Below are 27105 nucleotides of genomic sequence, written 5' to 3'. Positions count from 1 at the left end.
AGTACAGTGGTTCAATTTCAACTCACTGCAACCTCTGCCTCCCGGGTTCAAGCGATTCCCCTGCCTCAGCCTCCCGAGTAGCTGGGATTACAGGTGCCAGCCACTATGCCCAGATAATTTTTGCATTTTTAGTAGAGACGGGGCTTCACCATGTTGGCCAGGCTGGTCTCAAACTCTTGACCTCAAGGGATCCACTTGCTTCAGCCTCCCAAAGTGCTGGGATTACAGGCGTGAGCCACCACGCCCGGCCTTCAATAAGTTATCATTAACCATGGGTGCCCTATTGTGCTACGGAACAATAGGTATTATTTCTTCTATCTAACTTTTTTCTTTCTTTAGAGACAGGGTCTCACTCTGTTGCCCAGGCTGGAGTGCAGTGGGGAGATCACAGCTCATTCCAGCTTTAAATTCCTGGGCTCAAGCCATCCTCCTACCTCAGCCTCCTGAGTAGCTGAGACCACAGGAATATGCCCCCATGCCTGGCTAATTTTTAAGCTCTTAATAGAGATGTGGGATCTCACTATGTTTCCCAGGCTGGTCTCGAACTCCTGGCCTCAAGTGATCCTCCTTCTCCGGCCTCCTGAAGTGCTGGGATCACAGGTGTGAACCACTGTGCCCGGCCTGTAACTGTATTTTGGACCCATTAAACATCCCTTCTCCCTCTTCCTCCTCACTACCCTTCCTGGCCTCTGGCAACCATCATTCAACTATCTACTTTCATTTGGAGAAACATAATGGTTTGGAATGGCTTGAGTGTCTCTAAACCTCATGATAGAATAATACATCTACATCTTCCTGGATTTAGATTAGAAAGAAATAATAAAAGATGATTTAAAGATGAAAACACAGAACTTGAATGACTTCAATTCTGTACTTTGCTGTGACCACTGGGAGATTTTATTTGTATTGAAACCAGCGGAGCACTGTAAACCGTTAGGTATATTTGTTTGTAAGTGTAAATTTTAGTTCATAAATGAACTCTAGTGCTGAATTCGAATGATATCTTTAAAATGGAAACTTATGTTTTAAAATTTGTTCATTGTCTTCACGCTAAAAAGAATGAGCCAAGAAAATAAAATGTTACATTATTTTACATCATTCTTTACACCATTGATTTAATGACTCACTGGAATTGCACTGCTTGCAAATATTTCGGTTTTATTAAAGTTCCCTTAGTTACTAGACAATTATTTACATAAATACAATTATATCAGACATTAACCAAATTTTCAGTGTCTGCATTTCCTTCCTTCCTCTTTCTTTCTTTCTTTCTTTCTTTCTTTCTTTCTTTCTTTCTTTCTTTCTTTCTTTCTTTCTTTCTTCTTTCTTTCTTTCTTTTCTTCTTTCTTCTCTTTTCTTTCGTTACTTTTCTGTCTTCCTTTTCTTATTCTCTGTCTTTCTTGTCCTTTCTTTCTTTCTTTCTTTCTTCTTTCGTTCTTCGTTATTTTTCTTTCTGTTCTTTTTTCCTTTCTTTTCTGTCCGTCCTTCCTTCCTTCCCCGCCTCCCTTCCCTCCCCTCCCTCCCTCCCTCTCTCTCTCTCCTCCTCCTCTCCCTCTCTCTCTCTCTCTCTCTCTTTTCTTTCTTCTTGACAGAGTTTTGCTCTTGTTGCCCAGGCTGGAGTGCAATGGCATGATCTTGGCTCACTGCAAACTCTGCCTCCTGGGTTCAAGTGATTCTCCTGCCTCAGCCTCCCAAGTAGCTGGGATTATAGGCATGCACCACCACACCCAGCTAATTTTTGCATTTTTAGTAGAGACAGGGTTTCGCCATGTTGGCCAGGCTGGTCTCGAACTCCTGATCTCAGTTGATCTGCCCACCTCGGCCTCCCAAAGTGCTGGGATTACAGGCGTGAGCTACTGCACCTGGCCTGCATTTATTTCATGGTTATTTTATTTCATGATTATTGCTGAAGATGAGTCTATTTCATAGAGAGGAGAAATTGAAAAATGATCCCAGTTGGTGTCAAATACTCCAGGAACACTGCTCGAGATAAATGTTCACCTGCACGCATATGTTTTGTGCAGCACAACTCGCAATTGCAAAGATATGGAACTAACCGGCGTGCCTATCAATCAATGAGTGGATAAAGAAAACATGGTATATACACATCATGGAATATTATTCAGCCATGAAAAGAATGAAATAATGTCTTTTGCAGCAATTTGGATGGAGCTAGGGGCCATTATTCTAAGTGAAGTAATTCTGGAACGGAAAACCAAATATCATGTGTTCTCACTTGTAAGTGGGAGCTAAGCTATGAGGACGCAAACACATAGAATGATATAATGGACTTCAGGCCCTTGGAGTGGGAAAGGTTGGGAGGGGGATGAGGGATAAAAGGTTACATATGGGGTACAGTGTATATTTCCAGGTGACGGGTGCACCAAAATCTCAGACTTCACTGCTAAACAATTCATCCATGTAGTCAAAACCAGGCCAGGCACGGTGGCTCACGCTTGTAATCCCAGCTCTTTGGGAGGTCAAAGCAGGTGGATCACCTGAGGTCAGGGGTTTGAGATCAGCCTGGCCAGCATGGTGAAACCCTGTTTCTACTAAAAACACAAAATAATTAGCTGAGCATGGTGGCAGGTGCCTGTAGTCCCACCTTATCCGGAGGCTGAGGCAGGAGAATTGCTTGAACCTGGGTAGTAGAGGTTGCAGTGAGCTGAGGTCGTCCCATTGCACTCCAGCCTGGGCAACAAGAGCGAAACTCCATCTGAAAACAAACAAACAAACCAACTAACCAAAAACAAAAAAACAAAAACCACTTTTACCCCAAAAGCTATTGAAATTAAAAAAAATATTTATGGCTGGCCATGGTGGCACATGCCTGTAATCTCAGCACTTTGGGAGGCCAAGGCGGGAGGACTGTTTGAGCCCAGGAGTTCGAGACCAGCCTGGGCAACATGGCGAGACCCCATCTCTACAAACCAGAAAATTAGCCAGGCTTTGTGGCATGCATCTGTAATCCCAGTTACTAGGAGGCTGATGTGGGAGGATCTCTTGAGCCCAGGAGGTCAAGGCTGCAGTGAGCTGTGTTGGCGCCACTGCACTCCAGCCTGGGTGACAGAGAAAGCGAGTCCTGCCTCAAAAATATTTATTAAAAAAAGAGAAGAATAAAAAAGAAAAAAGAAAAAGAAAAAGAAATAAACATCTGTTGAATCAACCAATGAAGGGGGGTGAAGTTCCACACAGCGCCCACCAGGCGCCGCTGTTCCCAAGCCTAGGCTCGCTCAGCGACTCCGCAGGGTGAATCTCAACTCCAGCCCCGCCTCAGGGTCGCACCTCACGTCTTCTCTTCCAATCTGCAGTGTGGCTCGGCCTCCTCCCTCATCGCAAGGCTCCCGCTCTGCCAGTGGAGTCCAGTCAACCCCGCAGCCACTTGCAGAAATTTTCCTATCAGCAGTTCTGACCACCTTCCTCCACTTCCTGTTGGGTTCCCGGGACAGGTTCATGATGACTCCTACCTCTGGGCCTTTGCGGCTCCCTCTGCCTGGAATGCCCTTTTATTAGAAAACTCATGTAGTACTTAGCTCCACTTCTTCCTGGGGGCATACCACTTAATTACGCCATGCCTCAGTTTCCCCCGATGCAGAGGCTGGACAGAGAGGCTTTGTCCAAGAATAGTTCAGGGCCAGGAATTAGAAAATCTGAAAGGCAATGGGGAGCCATAGAGGGTGTTTGAGCAGGAGAGTGTCCTCAGATGTAAGGAAGGACAGAGCCTCCTCCCCTTTGCCCCTGGATCTTTCTAGAAGGGTCTTAGGGGGTTGGAATGAGAGACTCTAGCTGTGGCCAGCTCAGACCCCACTTGCTGGGCTCCCGGGGGCTGGACAAGCAGGTCTCCCTCCCCCTGTACTCTCCTGGTGGGCCTGTTTGCTCTCCAGTGATGTCCCTGAGTCTGGAGCAGCCCACAGCACCTGCTCCCTTGGCAGACACAGGTGCGGGGACACCCCTGGAGGGAAAGCCACAAGCTGCAGGCTGGGGGCCTGGGTGTCACCTTTACGGAAGCGCTGGTGACTACCTTCACCGCGGGAGGTTCCACACGGCTGGTGAGGCTCACGTGGGACTCACCGGGGAGACAGCGTCCAGAGCAGGTGAGGACGGCATGCAGGTGGATGACCAGCTGAGCTGGCCCATTCAGGGGGCTGGAAGATACTCAGGGAGCCCGCACCCAGCCGCCGCCCCCTACCTATCTCAGGCCCTCTCTCTGACTCTGTCTCCCCATCTCTGTCCCCTCCACCCTCTCAACTCTGTCCTTTCTCTCCGGCGCTGTCTCTCTCTGGGTCTTGTTTGCTGTCTTGGCGCTCTCCCTGCTCTGTCTCTGTCTCTCTCTGTGTCTCCCCATGTCTCTGTAGCTCTGGCCCTCTCTCTCCCTGGGTCTGTGGTTCAGGCGGGTCTCTGTCTCTGTTTCTCTGTTTGAATCTCTGTCTCTCTCTCTGTGTCTCTGCCTGTCCCTGTCTCTGCTGCCCCATCCAAGCCCTGCTCTCAGGGTGGGGAGAACAGGTTCTACCCTCTCTGAGGTTCTCCTCTCGCTCATCGGCTTCCTCTGACCCGTTCCCTAAGGGGGAGCACCAGGCACTGCCCAGGAAGGAGGAGGGAGCATCAGGCTGCAGACCCCCATGTGGCCTCCATCCGAGACGGCCCTCCTGAGTCTCCTTCTCCCCACAGCCCACCTTCTGCACAAAGCCAGTGTTCTCCCTGCAGCCCACCTTCTCCTGCAGCCCACCTGCCTCTGCTGCCCACCTCCTCCCTGAAGCCCACCTTCTCCCCACAGCCCACCTCCTCCCTGAAGCCCACCTTCTCCCCACAGCCCACCTCCTCCCTGAAGCCCACCTTCTCCCCGAAGCCCACCTCCTCCCTGAAGCCCACCTTCTCCCTGAAGCCCACCTCCTCCCTGAAGCCTACCTCCTGCCTGAAGCCCACCTCCTCCCTGAAGCCCACCTCCTGCCTGAAGCCCACCTCCTCCCTGAAGCCCACCTTCTCCCACAGCCCACCTTCTCCCACAGCCCACCTTCTCCCACAGCCCACCTCCTCCCTGAAGCCCACCTTCTCCCTCAGCCCACCTTCTCTCTGACACCCACCTCCTTCCACAGCACACCTTCTCCTCGAAGCCCACCTCCTCCCTGAAGCCCGCCTTCTCCTGCAGCCCATCTTCTGTCTGAAGTTCGTCTTCTCCCCGCTTGTTTTCCTACCTGGCTCCAACCTCTTGTCCTGCCTTTTTACTTCCACGGGTGCAGCCCCCGCCCCTGGCCCTGCTCCCTACACAGCACAGCTGCTGCTGCCCAGTGTTTCCCTGCTGCGCCCAGGCCTGTGCTAGGTGAATGGAAGAGCATGGCCTCCTTGCACCTCTGCAAAGCAGCTAATCCTGGGCCCCTATGGGTGGCGACACCTGTGTGTGTGTAGCGGGGAACGAAGGCGGGTCTGGAGGTCTCCAAAGATGATGCCTGGTGGTCCAGGGAGGGTCCGGCTGTCGTGCGGCTGTAGGGGTCGTTATTCTTGGGATCTGCTGTAGGGGAGGTGGGGGGTCCAGCTGGGCTCTGTGAATCTGGTGGTTAGGTGGGTCAGTCGCCGTGCTGAGGGTCTTTGTCCTGGGGCTTGTCCGTGGTTGGCGTTCGACTATTGAGGGGATCCAGTTGTTGTAAAAATTTGGGGTGCAGTATTCTGGGGGCTCTGCTGTTGAAAGGAGTCTTGTTCCTGTGCCTGTCTGGGGTGGTTTTGTGGAGGGGGGCGGTTTTCGCCCCGGTGGGAGGTCTAAATCTGTGGAGATTGGCGATTGCTTATTTATGTATTTATGTATTTATGTATTTATTTATTTTCGAGACGGAGTCTCACTCTGTTCCCAGGCTGGAGTGCAGTGGTGCAATCTCGGCTCCCTGTAACCTCCGACTCCCTGGTTCAAGCGATTCTCCTGTCTCGGCCTCAAGAGTAGCTGGGATTACAGGCACATGCCACCACAACCAGCTCATTTTTTTTTTTTTTGTATTTTTAGTAGAGACGGGGTTTCTTTTCTTTTCTTTTTTGAGACGGAGTCTTGCTCAGTCGCCCAGGCTGGAGTGCGGTGGCACGATCTCGGCTCACTGCAAGCCCGGCCTCCCGGGTTCACGCCATTCTCCTGCCTCAGCCTCCCAAGTAGATGGGACTACAGGCGCCCGCCATTACGCCCAGCTAATTTTTTTGTATTTTTAGTAGAGATGGGGTTTCACCGTGTTAACCAGGATGGTCTCCATCTCCTGACCTCGTGATCCACCCGTCTCGGCCTCCCAAAGTGCTGGGATTACAGGTGTGAGCAACCATGCCCGGCCAGAGACAGGGTTTCATCACGTTGGCCAGGATGGTCTTGATCTCCTGACCTCGTGATCCACCCATCTCGGCCTCCCAAAGTGCTGGGATTACAGGCATGAGCCACCGCGCCTGGCCTGGCGATTGCTTTTGTCTGCAGGGGGTCCTTGGGGACTCTGGCTGCTTCGGGGTCCTGTTGCTTTAAGGTTGTTGTGGGAGCGTGACTGCTGCAAATTACAGTTGCTAAGGGGTTGGGAATATTTGTTGCAGGCAAGTTAGGGACACAGACCTCCAGCTGTTGTCTGCTGGAGCCTGATTGCTGTGTGTGGGATTGTAGTTAGTGGGTGAGTGACAGTCCTCTCTCACTGTAAATCTCTCTCCATCTCTGTCCCTCCACTCCGTGCTTTCTTTCAAAGATTTGTTGAGGAATCATTGGAATAATTACCATGAGGCCAGCTTCTAACTGCAGCAGGTTTCTGGGGGGCTCTCAGACCTGCTCAGAGGGGCAGAGGAGGCAGGACACCCCTCGTTTTCCCCACCACCTGTGATCGGCCCTGGGGGTGGGAATCACTGGTTCACATGAGCCTAAAGAACTAGATGTTTGGGTCTCAGAGACCACACCCCATTCCAACGTTGTTCCCCAAACTTCCAGGCTGAGGCTGAGGGGCTTGGTGGGTTTGGCAGGACTGGGGGTACAGAGACGGTTACAGGCATTGGAAGAGAGGACCAGCCATGCAGATATCTGGCGGCAGCATTCCAGGTGGAGGGCACAGCCGGTGTGTGCAAAGGCCCTGAGGCAGGGCAGTGCCTGGTATGTTGGAGGAAGAGCGAGGAGGCCTGCGTGCCTAACACAGAATGATCGAGAGGTAGCAGGGTGATTTGGTGTTACAACCACCACTTCTGAGCCAGGAGCTCCTGGTCCCAAGCCTATTTGGGGTGCACATCTTCCTAACAGGCTCAGCTATGGGCACTTCCCCTACAGCAGGGGTTCTCCACCACGCCCTATTGACATTTGGGTCCAGGCAGTCTTTTGTCTTGGGGGGCTGTGTTGTGCATTGTGGGACATTTAGCAGCGGCCCTGGTCTCTACCCACCAGGTGCCCGTAGCACCCCCCCAGGTCGGGATAACAAAAAATATCTCCAGACATTGACAAATTTCCCCTGGGTTAAGAACCATTGTCCTAAAGTTGGAAGTGGGGCGGGGAGTGGGAGGCTGCCTGGGGGGTCTGGGGTGGGATCTGCACAGGACAAGTGAGGATTTCTGGTGTGATCTTAAGTGAACAAGCTTCATTCTCCTCATCTATCAAATTGGAATCTGGGGTGATGAGAGGATTCAATTCATTCATTCATTCAACAAGTATTTATCAAGCACCTACTATATGCCAGCCCCCACAGTGAGGATACACCACGGGGAAGAAAGACAGGCAGTGGATTCATGAAAGAAAGAGAGATGTTAGTTGCTGGGCGCAGTGGCTCATGCCTGTACTTCCAGCTGTTCAGGAGGCTGAGGTGGGAGGATTGTTTGAGCCCAGGAGGTCGAGGCTGCAGTGAGCTATGATTGCACCACTGCACTCCAGCCTGGGTGACAGAGCAAGACCCTCTCTCTAAAAAAGTTTAAAGGCCAGGTGTGGTGCCTCATGCCTGTAATCCAAGCACTTTGGGAGGCCAAGGTGGGTGGATCACCTGAGGTCAGGAGTTCGAGACCAGCCTGCCAACGTGGTAAAACCCTGTCTCTATTAAAGATACAAAAAATGAGCTGGGCGTGGTGGTGTGCACCTGTGATCCCAGCTACTTGGGAGGCTGAGGCAGGAGAATCACTTCATCTGAGAAGGCAGAGATGGCGGTGAGCCGAGATCGCACCACTGCACTCCAGCCTGGCTGACAGAGTGAGACTCCTTCTCAAAAAAAAAAAAAAAAATTTTTTTTTTAAAGAAAGAGACATTAATCAAATAATCACACGAATACCTGTAAAATCACAACAATACTAAATGCTGAGAAGCAGAAGCACCTGCAGTCAGAAGCAGAGGCACCTGACTTAGTCTGAGGTTGGAGAGGGCTTCCCAGAGAATTTGTGATCAGAGGAGGCGGATAAGGGAACTAGGGGAAGGGAGGAAGAGCGTTGCAGGTGCTGAGGCCCTGTGGTGACTCGGAATGGTGGGAAGGCCAGTGTGGCTGGAGTAGGGCCAGGATATGCTCCATCTGGATCTCCCAGGCCCTGTAGTTTGGGGAAGGGAGTGCAGTCTTGATCTGTTAAAGGTTTTAAGCAGAAAAGTGGCATAATCTGATTTGCATGGTAAAAAGATCCCTCCAGCAGATAGTGTCTGTAAAGTGCTTAGCTTAGGCAGTGTGAGGGACTCAGAAAGGACTTGGATGACGCCAGCGGGTATTTTGGGACCCAGAGGGGTCACAGGCTCCAGTTCGTGCCCTCTGAGTCCCCAGGGATGAAGCTCTGGCCTGTTTCCAGGAGCCCATGGTATATTCCAGGCTTGGGAAGAATTTCCCTGTTTTCAGCATAGTTTCGGAGATGGGGGAGGGACGGCCACCTCTAGGGTGGCGGGGGGAGGGCTCCAAGGGCCGGAAGACACTTCTTTCAGTGAACTCCTGGGCCCATTTCACAGAAGGGCGACTGAGGCCCTGGGGCCTCATGAGCCCCCAGTCCTGACCTACAATACCGGCCACTGCCCTGTAGGAGGTCCCAGAGGAGCTCTGTCTTGGCATCAAAGGTGCTTTTGGGACCTGCTCACAGTTCAGGTCACATCTCAGGCTTGGCAGGGTAGGGTCTGGGCTCCAGCTGCCCAGGCAGCAAACCCAGCTGTGTGACCCTGGGCAAGTTGGTGCACCTCTCTGGGCCTCCAGGGGAAAAAGAGATGTGGGGCCTCCCAGGGGTGTTGCGAGAATTAAACAACATTGTCTACACTCGTTCAACAAACAGTTATTAAGCACCTACTGTGTGTCAGGTGCTGTTCTGGGCACTGGGGACATAGAGGGGGAACGGTCTCTGTTCTCGGGGTCTGGTGTTAGGCAGAGACATACACCAAGCAAATACACCATCGCTAATGATAAAGTAAGGAAGTTCATCCACGTCTCAGATGACAGGATTTTCCTTGCTTTTCAAGGCTAAGTAGTATTGAATTGCATATACATATCACATTTCCTTCCTTCCTTCCTTCCTTCCTTCCCTCCCTCCCTCCCTCCCTCTTTCTTTCCTTCCTTCCTTCCTTCCTTCCTTCCTTCCTTCCTGCCTTCCTGCCTTCCTGCCTTCCTGCCTTCCTGCCTTCCTGCCTTCCCTTTCCTTCCTTTCCTTCCTTTCCTTCCCTCCCTCCCTCCCTTTTTTTTTTTTTTTGAGATGGAGTTTCACTCTTGTTGCCCAGGCTGGAGTTCGATGCTGCAATCTCGGCTCACTGCAACCTCCACCTCCCGGGTTCAAGCGATTCTCTTGCCTCAGCCTCCCTAGTAGCTGGGATTACAGGTGCCCTCCACCTGTAATTACAGGCGCCCGCCACCATGCCTGGTTAATTTTTTTGTATTTTTAGTAGAGACAGGGTTTCACCATATTGGCCAGGCTAGTCTTGATCTCTTGACCTCAGGTTACCCGCCCTCCTCAGCCTCCCAAAGTGCTGGGATTACAGGCGTGAGCCACCGCACCTGCCCTCCTTCCTTCTTCCCTCCCTCCTTTCTTGCTTTCTTTCCCTCCCTTTCCCTTTCCCTTCCCTTCCTTTCTTCCTCCCTCCCTCCCTTCCCTTCCCCCTCCCTCCCTTCCCTCCCCCTAGCTCCCTCCTTCCTTCCTCCCTCCCTCCCTCCTTCCGTCCTTCCTTCCCTCCCTCCCTTCTTTCTTCCTTTTTCCGTTCCCTTCTCTCTCTTTTTTTTTTTTTTTGCTTTCTTCCTTTGTTTTGCTCTGTCACCCAGGCTGCAGTGCGGTGGTGCAATCATAGCTCACTGCAGCCTCGACTTCCTGGGTTCAAGCAATCCTCCCTCCTCAGCCGCCCGAGTAGTTGGAACTACAGGCATGCACCACTACGCCTGGCTAGTTTTTGTATTTTTTGTAGAGATGGGTTTCGCCCAGGCTTATACCACATTTTCTTTATCACTTCATCCATCCATGGTCATTTAAGTTGCTTCCAAATCTGTGCTATTGTGAATAGTACCTGGAATGCTGGTACCTCTTCATACTGATTTCAATAAGTGTATGAGATGATGGGTTTGTTAATGAGCCTGGTTTAATCATTCCACACGGTACACATACATCAAAGCCTCACATCATACTGCACAAATATCTGCAATTATTATTTGTCAATAAAAAATAAGAAACCAGGGCACAGTGGCTCATGCCTGTAATCCCAACACTTCAGGAGGCCAAGGAGGGTGGATCATTTGAGGTCAGGAGTTCGAGACCAGCCTGGCCAACATGGTGAAACCTTGTCTCTACTAAAAATACAAAAATTAACCGGGCATGGTGGTGTACGTCTGTAATCCCAGCTACCCTGTAGGCTGAGGCAGGAGAGTCACTTGAACCCAGAGGTTGCAGTGAGCAGAGATCGCACTACTGTACTCCAGCCTGGGCAACAGAGTGAAATTCTGTCTCAAAAAACAAACGAACAAAAGATACAGTAAAATAGGCCAGGCGAGGTGGCTCACACCTGTAATCCCAGTGCTTTGGGAAACTGAGGCAGGAGGATCCACTGAGGCCAGGAATTGGAGAGCAACCTGGGCAACATAGCAAGACCCAGTCTCTACAAAATAAAAATTAAAAAACTGGCCAGGTGTGGTGGCACATGCCTGTAGTCCCGGCAACTTGGAAGGCTGAGACGGGAGGATTGCTTGAACACAGGAGGTTGAGGCTGCAATGAGCCATGATTGCATCACTACACTCAGGCCTGGGTGACAGAGCAAGACCCTGTCTCAAAAAAAAAAAAAAAAAAAAAAAAAAAAAAAAGTGAAAAAATAAAGAAGGGGAGTGAAAGTGTCTGGAATAAGCAGAATGAGGAGAGAAAGTGAGTGTGTGTGTGTAAGTGTGTGGGTGGCTGTTTAGCTTGGGGGTTGGGGAGGCCTTGCTGAGGAGGTGACATTGGAGGAGAAAGACCTAAAGGAGGTGAGGGAGGAGTGATGTGAGTGTCTGGGGAACAGCATTCCTGGCACAGGGAACAGCCTGTGCAAAGGCCCTGAGGCAGGACTGCATTGGGGTGTTGGAGGAACAGGGAGGTGGCCCATGTGGCTGGAGTGGAGTGAGTGAGTGTGGGAGGGGAGGTTGCAGTTGTCCAGCTGTGTGAGGAGGAGAGTCCAAGAGAGATGGCAGGTGAAAGGATTTTAGATGCAATTTTCCTTTTCTTTTTTTCTTTCTTTCGTTTCCTTCTTTTTTTTTTTTTTGAGATGGAGTCTCGCTCTGTTGCCAGACTGGTGTGCAGTGGCATGATCTTGGCTCACTGCAACCTCTGCCTCCCGGGTTCAAGCAATTCTCCTGCCTCAGCTTCCTGAGTAGCTGGGATTACAGGCGCCTGCCACCACATCCAGCTAATTTTTGTATTTTTAGTAGAGATGGTTCACTGTGTTGGCCAGGCTGGTCTTGAATTCCCGACCTCATGATCTGTCTGCCTCCCAAAGTGCTGGGATTACAGGTGTGAGCCACCGTGCCTGGCCTAAATTTTTCTTTTCTTTTCTTTTTTTCTTCCTTCCTTCCCTCCTTCCTTCCTTCCTTCCTTCCTTCCTTCCTTCCTTCCTTCCTTCCTTCCTTCCTTCCTTCCTTCCTTCCTTCCTTCCTTCCTTCCTTCCTTCCTTCCTTCCTCTCTCTCTCTCTCTCTTTCTTTCTCTCTCTCTCTCTCTCTCACGCGCGTGCGCACTCTCTCTCTCTCTCTTTCTTTCTTTCTTTTTTTGAGACAGGGTCTCACTTTGTTGCCAGGGCTGGAGTGGAGTGGTGAGATTATAGTTCACTGCAACTTTGACCTCCTGGGCTCAAGTGATCCTCCCGTCTCAGCCTCCCAAGTAGCTGGGACTACAGGCATGTGTCACCATGCCTGGCTTTTTTTTTTTTTTTTTTTTTTTTTTTTTTTTTTTTTTAGAGATGAGGTCTTGCTATGTTGCTCAGGCTGGTCTTGAACTCCTGGCCCTAAGTGATCCTCTAGTCTTGGCCTTCCAAAGTGCTGGGATTACAGGCATGATCCACTGTGCCTGGCCTCTATGACAATTTTTGAAGGTGAAGCCAGTAGTTTCCTGACTTGTCAGATTTGGGGGTGAGAGAAAAAGAGGGAGCAGAGGACAAAAGTAGGGGTTTGAGCCTGAGCACTTGCAGGGCTGGTGGCAGTGGGAGATGGAACTGCCATGAACTGAAATGAGGAAGGTGGAGGGTGAGCTGGTGGTGGGGAACATCACCCGCTGGGTTTTGGCTACGTTGAGTATTTGATGCTCGTGGGAGTTGGGAGGTAAATGTCCCATGAGTGCTGAGTTTGGGGCGAAGTCAGCCAGGAGTCATGATCTCATGGGCTCAGCATAGAATTAAGGTGTGTGTGTGTGTAGGTGTGTGCGTGTGTTGTGGGGGGTACTTGCTGGCCTGAGTGGGGTCCAGCCACCTGCTCTGGGGAATGCAGGGACTCAGGTGTCTGAAAGAGAGGCCCTCCTGGCTGGAGTTTTAATGGGAACTGGGGCTTGGCCTTGAATGGACACGGGGTGCCTCTGAGCTTCCTTCCTTTGGGGCGGTGTGGTGACCAGGGCCAGTGCCCTGCAGAGAGGAAAAGGCAGAACCTGAGGGGCCCATTGGGCCAGAGGCTGAGGGCTCCAAGCCCGAGATGAATTTCACTGGGAGTGAGTTTCAGGAATTGAATTTCCACTGCACGGCACCCATTGCATGACGCAGTCCTGACGTCACATTGGACCCCGTGAGCCCTGGGGAGCCTCCCTTGGAGCTCCGGTGTCCAAGAACTGAATATCTGTTATGTTGGTGAACAGTGTATGTACCGGATTACCTGTTCAGCCTTTGCCGCAAACCTGTGCGCATTTGACAGTTGAAAGAACTGAGGCTCAGGAAAAAGAAGAGGAGTCACTTGTCCAAGTGTGTCGTTGGCAGAGCAGGGACTGGGTCCTTGGCCTCACTGGCTCTGGACACCCCTGCCCACCCCCACTTCCTGCCCATCAGCCTGTTCCTGGAACGTGGGACCCTAGATGGGCTTGTGGGCTGGGCACAGGAGATACCAGCGGCTTCCGGCCTCTTCCCCTGAGGCTCAGGAGGGGCCAGGGGGAGGGGGAGGGCGTGCCACGGGTCCCAGGGTGCCTTGCACTTTCCCCTTGAAAACTGAGTTCCCACAGAAGCGTCTCGGTTTTAGAGATCGGTTTCGCTGGGGGCTTTTATGAGGCAGGGGCTCCATCAGATTGAGAGTGCAGGGCCCCGAGGTTCCACTGGGCTCCCTGAACCCCATGAAAATGTGGCCCTTCTGAGAAACCTGGGCTGGGCTGCCCAGGGCTGTGGGAACAGCCTCTGTGGGTCCCTGGTTCTCCTTGGGCAGACTTTTGAGTCAGAGGAAAGCCAGCTTGGGGAGGAAAGCAACTCCTTCATCTCAGGCCCCCCGAGTCTGGGCAGGAGGGGTGGAGAAGGCAGAGAGCTGGACCTGGAGAAGTAGTCTCCCTGCTTGCACACCTCCTGTGACGGGCAGCTCATTACCTATCAAGGCAACCTTGCTTGGTTAGTGAGCTGGAATTCTTACAAAATCCTTTCAGATGCTGGTTCAAACTGCACCTTCATCCCCCTCTCTGTGGTCCTTAGTTTGCTTTCCGGACCACATAGAGCACACCCCCTTCTCGAAATATCTCACACCTCTTGTATTTATTCGACTGTCTATTCAAGAGATCTGTGGACACGGGGCAGACCCAGAGAGATTGCTGCAGCAATGGTGGAATCCCACTGGGTCCTGGGAACCTAGAAGGCGCTTCTGGCCTATCTGAGAGGAATCAATCTGGTGGGCTTCCTGAAGGAGGTAGCATCTAAGCTGTGTCTTAAAGGACAAATATGATTTGGCTTAGGGAAGAGGTGAGGGAAGAATGCTTCAGGCAGAAGAAACATTATGTGGAGGTGAGGGACCATTCTTTCATGAAGTAAAAAATGGTCTGCGTGGCTGGAGTGGTGTGTTTGAGGAGGGCTAAGGGGGTACTAAGGTCAGAAAAGGAATAGAGAAAAGCCTGGAGTAGTGACCCAGGTAGGAGAAAAATAATACCCTCATTCTTCAAACAAGGTGTGAGTCCAAATTTGTTTTGTATTTCTTAAACTTTTTTTTTTTTTAGAGAGATGGGGTCTTGCTATATTGCCCAGCCTGGTCTCCCACTCCTGATTTCAAGTGATCCTCTCACCTCAGCCTCCCAAAGTGCTGGAATTACAGGCATGAGCCTTCATGCCTGGCTCATTTCACATTTCTCAATTACTTTGCCAGGAAGCAATGTATACCTTCTGGGTACACAAGGGCCCGTCTTACTGCATCCTTGCTAGCATTAGGTTTTATCATTTTAAAAAAATCTTTGCCGGCCGGGCGCGGTGGCTCAAGCCTGTAATCCCAGCACTTTGGGAGGCCGAGACGGGCGGATCACGAGGTCAGGAGATCAAGACCATCCTGGCTAACATGGTGAAACCCCGTCTCTACTAAAAATACAAAAAACTAGCCGGGCGACCTGGCGGGCGCCTGTAGTCCCAGCTACTCGGGAGGCTGAGGCAGGAGAATGGCGTGAACCCGGGAGGCGGAGCTTGCAGTGAGCTGAGATCCGGCCACTGCACTCCAGCCTGGGCGACAGAGCGAGACTCCGTCTCAGAAAAAAAAAAAAAAAAAAAAAAAAAAAAAAATCTTTGCCAATTTTGGCAGGAAAAATTGGTATCTCATGTAAATGAAAACAAATGAGTATTTCCCGGTAAGCGACGTGCCTAAACAATTTCTCCAGATGTGCGTTGGCCTCGCAAATGCTACATTTTGCCGGAGTGTTAAATCTTACACCCACTGGAGAGTTTGCAGTCATTTTTAGCTCCTCTCTTAGAGCAAAAGAAAAGCTTGTGGGCTACCCTCTGGCCACATGGGTGGGGAATTTGTGAGGCAGCCTCCTACCTTCTCCTTTGATTCATCTTTTCTTTTTCTCACCTTTTTTTTTTTATCCTTTCAAAGTCTTAAACTTCTCTCTCCTCTGTTGGCCTCTGAGTCTCCTAGTAACTGTAGCTTCATCTTCATCTGGGGTGTCTTTGGGCTCGAAAAAGAGGGTGGGCAAACCACAGGAAGACTCCCCAAGTCTTCATAGGAGACTATGCTGATATGCTGAGTATCTTAATCTTATTATTATTGTTGAGACAGGGTGTCACTCCTATCATCCAGGCGGGAGTGCAGTGGTGCCGTCACAGCTCATTGCAACCTTGACCTCCCGGGTTCAAGCAACCTCCTGCTTCATTTATTTTTTATTTTTTGTAGAGACAAGGTCTCACTATGTTGCAGAGGCTGGTCTTGAACTCCTAGGCTCAAGCGATCCACCTGTCTCAGCCTCCCAAAGTGCTGAGATGTCAGGTGTGTGCCACCGTGCCCAGCCTATGCCAGGTACCTTATGTCTTATAGACACAGGTTTCCATTTTAATTCTCACGACATCTGCATATGATGATAACCTTGAAACCATTTTATAGATGAGGAGCTGAGGCTTAGAGCGGTTAAGTCACTAAGTTAGTATCCCATGGCCAATATTGACTGTTTCTCTTAGTTTCACTCAATCAACTACTCTTACGACATTAAGATTTTATTATATTCTAATTTAGGAGGAGAGGGTAGGCCATTTCTCTCTCTCTTTCTGTCAATCTCTCTCTCTTTTTTTGAGACAGAGCCTCACTCTATTGCCCAGGCTGGAGTGCAGTGGTGTGATCACAGTTCACTGCAGCCTCGACCTCCCCAGGCTCAGGTGATCCTCCCACCTCAGCTTCCCAAGTAGCTGGGACCAGAGGCCCACACCACCATGCCCGGCTAAGTTTTGAAAACTTTCTTTCTTTCTTTCTTTCTTTTTTTTTTTTTTGTAGAGACAGGGTTTCGTCACATTGCCCAGGCTGGTCTCGAACTCTAAGTTCAAGTGATCCTCCCGCCTTGGCCTCCCAAAGAGTTGGCATTACAGGTGTGAGCCACCACGCTTGGCTATTGGCCATTTCTCTACCTACTGTCCAACCCTGCCTTGTCAGGGGATGGAAGCCCCATTCCTCATTAGGGAGTGACTGTGGAGTCCAGCTCAGCACCAGCCTTACAATGCAAGGAAAGAAAAGAAAACAGGAAAGAGGGAGGGGAAACCACAAACAACCCTTAGAGAGCCACAAGTGGCCCCAGGGCTCAGTTGCTGAGTTAGACCTCAGTTCTGGGCTGCTAAATTCTGAGCTCCAAGTTCTAGTTCCATCTCTGCCACTAAAACCCCATATGATCTTGATAAATTCTTTACCAGCTTTGGGTCTCAGTTTTTCCTTTTACAAGTCAACCCATCTCTTGGATTTTCTAGGAACTGCAGTCATCCCTTGATATCTGGGGGGGATTCGTTCTGGAGTCTCCCTTGGATATTAAAATCCATGGATACTCAAGTTTCTGATCTAACATGGTGTAGTATTTGCATATAACCTATGCATATCCTCCCAGATATTTATTTATTTATTTATATTTTTATTTTTTGAGATGGAGTCTCACTCTGTTGCTCAAGCTGAAGTGCAGTGGTGCGATGTTGGCTCACTGCAACCTCCACCTCTTGGGTTCAAGTGATTCTTCTGCCTCAGTCTCCCAAGTAGTTGGGATTACAGGTGTCCACCACCACACCCGGCTAATTTTTGTATTTTTAGTACAGACGAGGTTTCGCCATGTTGGCCAGGGTGGTCTCGAACTCCTGACCTCAAGTGATCTGCCCACCTTGGCCTCCCAAAGTACTAGGATTATAGGCGTGAGCCACGGTGCCCCACCCTCCCATACACTTTAAATAATCTCTAGATTACTTATGATAACTAATACAGTGCAAATGCTATGTAAATAGTTGTTATACTATATGTGTATTTTTTATTTTTATTTATTTATTTATTTATTGAGACAGAGTCTTGCTCTGTCACCCAGCTGGAGTGCAGTGGCATGATCTCGACTTACTGCAGCCTCCACCTCCCAGGCTCAAGTGATTCTCATGCTTCAGCCTCTCTAGTAGCTGGGATTACAGGCATGTGCCACCACACCCAGTTAATTTTTGTATTTTTAGTAGACACAGGGTTTTATCATGTTGGCCAGGCTGGTCTGCAGCTCCTGGCCTCAAGTGATCTGCCTGCCTTGGCCTCCCAAAGTGCTGGGACGTATAAAATTGTAAATTTGCATTATTTTTACTGTTGTCTTGTTATTTTTTTCAAATACCGTATTTTCAATCTGCAGTTGGTTGAATCCATGGATATGGAACCTGAGGATACAGAGGAATGATGGTATACTTTTCATATCTGAGCTCTAACTGGTTCTTTTTATATCTACCTGTTTTTGTTTCATAACCTCCTGTTCTTGTTTGACAGTTGTCATTCCTTCCTTTATCTTTCTGAGTCGCCTAACATATTCATTGTATAGCTCTTTCAAGATTAAACTGACATTCTCTATTTCCTCAGATGTAATCAAGATGTAATATCTTCTAGTTGGGGTTTGTGGGAATTTCATGAAGTGGCCACAGATTCATCATCTTCTTTGGGTTATTTCTCCCTGCTCTGGGACTTCTGCAAGTGTATGCTTTTGACCTTATGTATTAGGGGACTCTGCACTTCCATGCCTGGGAGACTTTTATCCTTGTCATTGGGCACCTCTGCTTTGGTCTCTGGTTCAAGTTAGCGTTTTCCCACCATTTCTCAGTGTCTGGGAGGAATGGGGAGGTTTTGGTGCGTATTTGGTCTTGAATGGATGGTCATTTTGCCATCTGTAAACAGATACAGTTGTGTTGGGTAATGTCTGAAGGTTCTCAGAGATAGTTTCAACACAGATAGTACAGAGTGTGGCAGGAGAAATCCAGTGAGAGAGGATTCTTTTTTTTTTTTTTTAAGATGGAGTCTCACTCTGTCACCCAGACTGGAGTGCAGTGGTGCAATCGCAGCTCACTACAACCTCCATCTCCAGGCTCAAGTGATTCTGCCTCAGCCTCCCGAGTAGCTGGGACTACAGGCATGCACTACCGTGTCTGGCTAATTTTTGTATTTTTTAGTAGAGACAGGGTTTCGCCACAGTGGCGAGGCTGGTGTCGAACTCCCCACTTCAGGTGATCTGCCCACCTCAGCCTCCCAAAGTGCTGGGATTACAAGCATGAACCACCACGCCTGGCCAAAAGAGGATTCTAACAACAACAAATAAAAAATAGCTATGTGGGTTATTTATTATTATCAGGTACCAGCTCTTAACACATCTTATCTATTCCTTATACAACCAATGAGGTAGGTACTACTATTATTCCCCTTTTGCAGATGAGACATTGGAAGCTCATAGAGGTGACCTGACTTGCCCAGGCACACTTAGCTAGGTGGGGGGAATTTGAACCCAGTTAAAGCAGGTGTTCTTAATCCTGCCTACTCCATTGCATCCTGACAGCATGGATGCTAATCTCAGCCTTGCTGCATTGTTAACTGTGTGGTTTCTTGATCCTTTTGTTCCTCTGTGGAAACTAACCTCTACCCTTCAGAGGTGCTATGCAAACTCAAAACTGTGCCCTCACTGAAACAAGTGAAAGCATCCGGGGACGTTTAACCTGGTGCATTAGGAAAGGCTTGGGTACTGGATCCCGTTTTACTTGGATTCTGGCTGTACGACCTCAGACGGGTCACTTGACCTCTCGGAGCTTTGCTTTGCTCGTCTGTCCAATCAGGATGATAGCTATGCTTCACTTTCCTTTCTGGGTAGTGGTGAGCGAAAAGTGAGATGTTGCATGTACCTGGCATACAGTAGGTGCTCAATACACAAGAACTGTTTTCCCTGGAGGAGAGCAGGCTGGTGTGGGAATAGGGAAATGTCAGTGTCAATTCCTCAAGCCCCCAGAGGGTTCCAGGGTCCAGAGGAAGGGGAGATTCTCCACGGACGTAAGGAAAGAATGAATTCTAGCAGGGATGGGTCCAGCAAAAGTGACTTCTAGTTCTACTCCAGGAAAACTTTTTGGACCGCGAGAGCTCATCTAGTCTGACAGGTGACTTTTTTTTTTTTGAGACAGGGTCTGACTCTGATGCCCAGGCTGGAGTGCAGTGGTACATCACGGGTCACTGCAGCCTTGACTTCCTGGGCTCAGGTGATTCTACCACTTCAGCCTCCTCGGTAGCTGGGACTACAGGTAGAAACCACCACACCTGGCTAATTTTTGTATTTTTTGTAGAGACATGGTTTCGCCATGTTGCCCAGGCTGGTCTTGAACTCCTAGGCTCAAATGATCCACCTACCTTGGCCTCCGAAAGTGTTGGGATTGTGGGTGTGAGCCATTGCACCCGGCCCCATATTTTTTAGAATAAACAATTAAACATATGAATATTTTGGGAATGAACCAATACATGCATGAATAGTTGAATAAATTAAAGAATGAGTGAAATGTGAGTGAGTGAATGAATGAATGAGCAGATGAAATAATACTCAAAAGGCAGGGACCAGGAGAGTGGAATACAGAGTCTGATTGGATCCTCTCTTTCCCAAAGGGGTGGGTGCTGGAGACCTTCCAGTGACTAGAAGTTCTTGCTGGTTTGGGTGACTATAGAATCCCGCAAGACTTGTACTGTTTATTTTCTGAGCCCAGTCAAGATTTTCAGACATGGCCAGGCGCGGTGGCTCACGCCTGTAATTCCAGCACTTTGGGAGGCTGAGGCAGGCGGATCACCTGAGGTCAGGAGTTTGAGACCAGCCTGGCCAACATGGCGAAACCCTGTTTCTACTAAAAATACAAAAATTAGCCAGGTGTGGTGGTGAGTGCCTGCAATCCCAGGTACTTGGGAGGCTGAGGCAGGAGAATGGCTTGAACCCGGGAGGCGGAGGTTGCAGTGGGCTGAGATTGCACCACTGCACTCCAGCCTGTGTGACAGAGCGAGACTCCATCTCAAAAAAAAAAAAAAAAAGATTTCCAGACATGGGAACCTCTTGTACACATCAACAGGCCACATGGTGTGGCAGAACATTCTCTCTAGTGACTTTAGAGGGGGATGAGCTCCCTGTTACAGAAGAGGACCAAGCAGAGCTTTGATTGTCACTGGTCAAGGCAGCTGCGGAGGCTGCTGGGCTGGGTGGGACTGGCCTGCCATGGGGCCGTCTCTGAGGGAGATCCTTTTCCTGTTTCTTCATCCCCCTCCGGCCACTTTGCAAGGAGTGCTGCCTGTCTTGCCGCCCTCCGTTAGCACTTCCTCTGCGACCACAGGAAGGCCCAGCCCAGCTCTTACTGTGTTTTCTCTAAATAAACTTGGGCAGCAGAACTATCAGCTGCCTCATCTCCCTCTGGGTTCCTGTGGAGGTGTGGGGGCGGTGGTTAGAGGGGTTCAGGCCAAGCCACAGACAGGAGGGACTCAGACCACAGTGATAACAAATTTTCCTCTATCTCAGTCTTGTGGCCTGAGAGCTGACTGCTCAGAGTCACTCTGGCCTGTCCTTTCTTTATGTGACTACCAGCCCACACTTACTTCTCTTCCTTGGGCATTGCTGATTCTGGTGTGGCTCTTGGGGACCCCTGGGCTGTGTTCCTCTTCCTTTCCAGCCCAGCTGTGGTCATCTCCGGACTTGCCTACCACTTCTGTCTTCTCTCCTAGAGCCAAGGTGTTGGCTCTAGATGCTGGCCTCAGAGCTCTGCAATGTGCTATGGACCTCTACACAGATGTTCATCAATTCCTGGGCTCTGGTCAACATCGCTTGAAGTTGGAATGGTTGTTGGGACACCCTCTGATGCCCCCCACCAAGACAGGGCCAGGAAGGTGGCAGGGGAATTCTGTGGCTAGTGGGGGACCCCGAGTGAGGGCTTGTCTGGGGCTCAGATGAGCTGTCCTGGCAGTGGAAGACCCAGGCCCAGCCCTTTGTGGGGAGAGAGGACGCACATTGTCATAGGTTCTGCCCTTTGAGTATTCCTTCCTCTGCTCATTCATTCATTTACCCACACTTCACTCAATTTTAATTTATTCAAATATCTATGCATTTATTAGTTCATTCCAAAAAATACTCATGCATTTATTAGTTCATTCAAAAAACTCCATGCATTTATTAGTTCATGCCAAAAAATCCATGCATTTATTGATTCATTCAAAAATATTCATGCATTTATTCATTCCAAAACTATTTATGCATTGAATAGTTTATTCTAAAACATATTCATATATTTATTAGTTTATTCCGATAAATGCTCATGCAGGGCCTTCCTTCTTCATTCGTGATCCAGGGGTGGAGGTGGAGGTGAATTGAGGAACATATGAACACTGTTTTCAGGAGTCTAAGATGCTTATACTTTCATAAGCACACCCCAGAGGCTTTTAAGCAGAGGATAAATGGAATTGTAAAAAGCCGCCTCTGGGCTCATGGTGGGTTTGGGCGGGGACAAGGATGGAGGCTGGTGGGGGTCCGGGTGGGACAGAAAATGCTCAGGCTGGGACCAGGGCTGTCGGGAGTGGAGAGAGCAGTAGATGCAACAGTGGAGGAGGGATTAGTGGGAGGTGGCATGAATTCGGCCAGGGGAGAAGGATTTGAGGGGTGTCAGTGGCAGCTTTGGGGCCAGGGTTGGTGGTGGTACTCACGATGCTGGAAGAAGAATGCTGCTTACTTTTGGAATCTCTGACTGTCCCTGGGCCAGCCACTTAACTTCTCCTGAGCCTCAGTTGCATGGTCTGTAAATGGGGGTGATATGCTCCCGATAGAGGGTATGGTAGCCCTAGGTATCTGTAAAGGCTCAGTGAACTTGGACACCTGAGCAGGGTTATGTTATTAGCCTGGCTGCCGGAACAAAGCTCAGAGACAGATGCAGGAAATTGCAAACCCAGGGTGTCCCGCCTGGCACTTGTGGACCAGAGTCCACCTAACTGCAGCTGCTTCCCCAGCCCATGTGATGTGGGCAGGTGTGGAGCTGCCTACCACTACAGCAAGTGGCAACAGGTGGAGAGATGGCCCAGATATCTTTCGGCTTCAGAGTGGGTCCTGGACTTGGGTGCTGGAATCTCCCCAGTGACTAGGATTTCTCAGAGGGGGTCCTGGGCATGGGCACTGGAGTCCCTTCCATGACTAGGAGTTCTCAGAGGAGTTCCCGGGCATGGGCCCTGGAGTCCCTCCTGTGACTAGGTGGTCCTGGGCATGAGTGCTGGAGACCTTCCAGTAACTAGGAGTTCTTGTTGACTTGGGCTACTGCAGAACCCCACAAGGCATTGATTGATTGACTGAGACAGAGTCTTGCTCTGTCGCCTAGGCTGGAGTGCAGTGGCGCGATCTCGGCTTACTGCAACCTCCGCCTCCTGGATTCAAGTGATTCTCCTGTTTCAGCCTCCTGAGTAGCTGGGACTACAGGCACGTGCCACCATGCCTGGCTAATTTTTTGTATTTTTAGTAGAGACAGGGTTTCACCGTGTTAGCCAGGATGGTCTCGCTCTCCTGACCTTGTGATCCGCCTGCCTTGGCCTCCCAAAGTGCAGAGATTACAGGCGTGAGCCACCGCGCTTGGCTTTATTTTTTATTCTCCAAGCCCAACCAAGATTTCGAGACATGGTGGCCTCCTGAGCACGTGGGCAGGTCACATGGTGTGACAGAACAGACTCACACATTAGACAGATTTGAGTTTAAATCCTAGTCCTGCCACTGACTTACTGTGTGATGTGAGCAGATGAAAGAGCTTCTCTAGACATATTTTCTTCTTTATTATAATTTCACTCGACTTTTCCATGAGACTGGGAGATTTGTGAAGGCTGGGAGGCAGTTTGATTTTCTTCTTTTGTCTACCTTACAACCTGGCACAGTGAATGAATGAATAAAGATGCACCTCAAATTGTTTTGTGAAGTATAATAAGCATTTCTTGGGCAAATAAATTTGAAAGCTTCTAAGTCAAACAAAACTAAACTTTTTTTCTTTTTTTTTGCAGGACTTCTCAGAACCTTCGATGTACTTTGTGATTCTCCTAACCTACCTAAGGAATAAGGTATGCAATATTTCTCAAACATTTTTGTATTCTCTTTTTGAGGGCACACCATCGTTGGAACTGGGGTTCCTAGGAACATACTTTGGGAAATGTGGACTTAGGATCATTATCAGAGTTCCTAGGAATGTTGCTATTTGGCTGGTTGTATATTCCTTTATCCTCTGTCAAACATGACCTGAATTATGTCACATAACCATGTAGCCCCAGAAGCTAAGGCCAAGGGCTGTCAGTGAAGAATAAAAGACTAAATTAGAATGTTGGGGAAGAAGAATGTATACTCCCAATTTAGGAAAGTTATTACAATTTATCTGAAAACTCAACACTGAGTTTCTGCCAGAGCAAACAGAAAAGTATGGCGTGTTTTCACGGTTTCTCGGGTGGGAGTTCAGCAAGGGGGTTAAATGCTCTCCAGCTGTGAACAAGGTTGTTTCCATTCATGTGTTCATTCATTAATTCATTAATTCATTCAACAAGTGTTTATTTACCACCTACTATTTACAAGCACCATGCTAGGTACCAGGAATAAAACAGTAGACAAAAAAAAAAAAAAAGAGACATGCATGTGTCCTTATGGAGATGACAGTCCTCGGTTTTCAGAACAAAGATGATCGATTTTCCACCCTCAGTGCCCCTTCTTTCCTGAAGTTTGTCCTGAATTTTTAGACAGAATCCTTCCACCTTGCTGTGGTTTTTCTCTGCACCTGTTTTTTTTTTTTTTTTTTTAAGTCGGAGTTTCGCTCCGTTGCCCAGGCTGGAATGCAGTGGCGCCATATCGGCTCACTGCAAGCTCTGCCTCCCGGGTTTACACCTTTCTCCTGCCTCAGCCTCCCTAGTAGCTGGGACCACAGGCGCCCGCCACCACACCTGGCTAATTTTTTGTATTTTTAGTAGAGACGGGGTTTCACCATGTTAGCCAGGATGGTCTCGATCTCCTGACCTCGTGATCCACCTGCCTGGGCCTCCCAAAGTGCTGGGATTACAGGCGTGAGCCGCTGCGCCCGGCCTCTGCACCTGTTTTGTATCCGAATCACAGAAGGTGATGACATCCCCCAGGTGGTTGGTGGAACCCAGATCTTTGTGTGAGAGTCTTCATGAAAACCAATGTGAGAAACTGGGCTGAGGTAAGGGAGGTAGTCTTCCATCCTTGCTATAACTCTGGGACACTGGGCATCTTTTCTGGGCTCCACCCTAGGAGTTGGGAATCTAATACCTTTGTCTTTTTTCTCTACCCTTAATTACCAACACTCTAATTCTTCAACACTAGGCACATGGGAATTGCATTTTGTTTTCATACCTGGGCAACAAAGTGAGACCATGTGCCTGCAGAAAATTTAAAAATAGCTGAGCATAATGGCATATACCTCTAGTTCCAGCTACTTGGGAAGCTGAGGCATGATGATTGCCTGAGCCCAACAGTTCAAGGCTGCAGTGAACTATGATCCCATCACTGCACTCCAGCTTGGGTGACAGAGTGAGACCCTGCCTCTAAAAAAGTTGCTTTTTTGTTGGTTGGATGAATGAATGGACCTATGGATGAATATACAGATGAATGAATGGATTTGTAGAAGAGCGACTGACAAATAGGAGGGATATTTGGATGAATGAAAGAATGGAGGAATAGACAGGTGGAGGGTTGAGATCAACGAATGAATATATGGATGAAAAGATACCTAGTAAAGGCACAATATGATTTTAAGAAATGAATCTATCAGTGAATCAATGGACGTTTGGATGGATGGATGAATGAGTAAGTGGTAGATGTGATGGAGAGTTGCACAATGAAATGGGGAGATGGGTTTGAGTGAATGGATGGTGAGTGAGTGAATGAATGGGTAAATGGATAGATGATGAGTTGGGTAGAGGGATGGACAAATGGACAGTTGAGTGAATGGGCGAGTGATTGGATTACCCGATGAATGGGTGGGTAGTTGGATGGATGGATGGGCAGGTAAAAAATGCTGGCCACAAATTGAAGCGATCTTGGGATACAGTCTGGGCACAGTTTAGGTGAATAGCAGCTTAGTTTTTGATCTCAACTTGGCTCTGTTTACCTCCATGGATACACAGTCTCTATTTCTAGGTTCAGTCATCCTTCTGTCTCCCTCTGGGTTTCCAAGAATCTTACCTTGGAACTCCAGCTGAACTGAGCCCTGGGCTTGTCTGCTGACCTTCTCAACGGTAAGGAGAAAACCCCTGGAAGAGCATGTGTCCTTCTGAGGGTACAGGGTTGAACCAGCTCTTCATGATGACTGTGGTCTGCTCTTAAGCCTTTCTAGCGGTTTCTTGTTTTGTGGCCTCACCCAATCTTCACTGGGCATCAAACCAATGCAGATCAAACCTTGGTCTCCAGCTCAGTTCCAACTCCACCTGTCCCCTCCATGGGTGATGGTGGAGACACAGGATAAATTAGAGAAAGGAGTCATCCAGGTCCACCTACTGCCTTTACTCCGAGATCTCTTTCCTCTTTCCCAGGTTCTCCAAGCAGCCATGGATGTGGGTTACTTGGGCCTGCCAGATGTGTCTCAGAGTCATAGCAAGACCTTGTGGGGGGCTCGGGGCAGGGGCCCCACCATACGTCGCCAGCGGGAGTTCGTGCCAGAAGAGAAGAAGGACACAGTTTACTGGGAGAAGCGGAGAAAGAACAATGAAGCAGCCAGGAGATCCAGGGAAAAGCGCCGTCTCAATGATGCAGCCATTGAGGGCAGGTTGGCTGCACTGAGGGAGGAGAATGCCCTGCTCAGGGGTGAGCTGAAGGCGCTCAAGCTTCGCTTTGGCCTCCTGCCCCTGACTGGTGGGCCCCGGGCCTTGCCCCTGCAGGCCCTGCTATGGGAAGCCCCCTGGACTGGGGACCCCCGGCCTGGGGCTGAAGCACTGTCATCCTTGTCTGGCTCTCACAGTTGCCTTTTAAGGCCACGTTCCCTGGATGCTGGGATTCCAGGATGTCGGGGCTGCCTGCTGGCTCCCAGATGGACCGGCTTGGCCACTTCTCCTAGGTCCCCCCAAGAGTCTGCACCTCCTACCCTCAACAGAATTGACATGGACTTGCACACTGCCCTCCCACCTGCCCTCTTCAGCTGTCACTTCTTGGATGGGTATGTAGGGTCCAGACCAGAGCTCAGACCCTACTGCGGGCTGTGGTCACCAATGCCCTCTGGATGCCGGGCTTCAGGGCCATCAGATGTGTTGCTGACACCCACTGCTGATCCCATGGGTCTGTCTCCTGGGGTGACCTGCCCTGTCCCAGGGAACAGTCATGAGGGTCTGGGTCAGCCCTCTCTGCCCCACAAACTGCACATCAAATCCCGAGCCTCAGGCAGGGTACCTTATGGCTGGGAGGGTGGTCAGGCCCCACTCTGAGGGCTTCCTCTGGGAAGGACTAGGCTTGCAAGGGAGTGTTTGGGGGCTGAATATAGGTTGGTCTGAGGGATGAGCAGCTTGGTCTTGATTAGCAATCTGGGAAGGCCTGTAGGAAGTAGGGGCGCCCTGGCTTGGAGGGTCCACTTCACAGCTTCCATACCAAACCTCCTAGGGGAGGAGAATGGGAGCCCATCTTGGATTCTACTATAGCTCTTGCCTTGCCCTAACATCTATGCTTTGGGTTGTCACTTTTCCCTTTCTTTCTCCTTTCCATTTGTCCATTCTTCCCTATATCCATCCATCCATTCATCCATTCATCCTCATTTTTTCATCCATTCATTAATTCATCAATCCTCATCCATCCATCCATT

General features: G+C 49.6%; 1 protein-coding gene across 3 annotated transcripts; it reads left to right on the top strand.

Annotated features, from left to right (window-relative positions):
- The first annotated feature begins 235 nt into the window (after window positions 1–235).
- LOC115899017 (nuclear factor interleukin-3-regulated protein) lies at window positions 236–27105 on the top strand. 3 transcript variants are annotated; one of them, XM_030934992.1, is made up of 5 exons: window positions 236–302; window positions 3933–4094; window positions 23321–23377; window positions 25458–25555; window positions 25850–27105. In XM_030934992.1, exon 5 carries the CDS (start codon window positions 25865–25867, stop codon window positions 26732–26734), a length of 870 nt encoding a protein of 289 aa, XP_030790852.1. In that variant the 5' UTR covers window positions 236–302; window positions 3933–4094; window positions 23321–23377; window positions 25458–25555; window positions 25850–25864; the 3' UTR covers window positions 26735–27105. The 3 variants fall into 3 exon arrangements, with proteins under 3 accessions (XP_030790852.1, XP_030790853.1, XP_030790854.1); XM_030934993.1 differs by lacking the exon at window positions 236–302 and having other exon boundaries at window positions 4037–4094; window positions 25445–25555; XM_030934994.1 differs by lacking the exons at window positions 236–302; window positions 3933–4094; window positions 23321–23377 and adding an exon at window positions 24288–24498.

This window comes from Rhinopithecus roxellana, chromosome 8, assembly GCF_007565055.1.
Source record: "Rhinopithecus roxellana isolate Shanxi Qingling chromosome 8, ASM756505v1, whole genome shotgun sequence".
In the NCBI taxonomy this organism is placed as follows: domain Eukaryota; kingdom Metazoa; phylum Chordata; class Mammalia; order Primates; family Cercopithecidae; genus Rhinopithecus; species Rhinopithecus roxellana.
The sequence above is the reverse complement of the archived record's forward strand: the minus strand, read 5'-3'. Positions and strand labels throughout refer to the sequence as shown.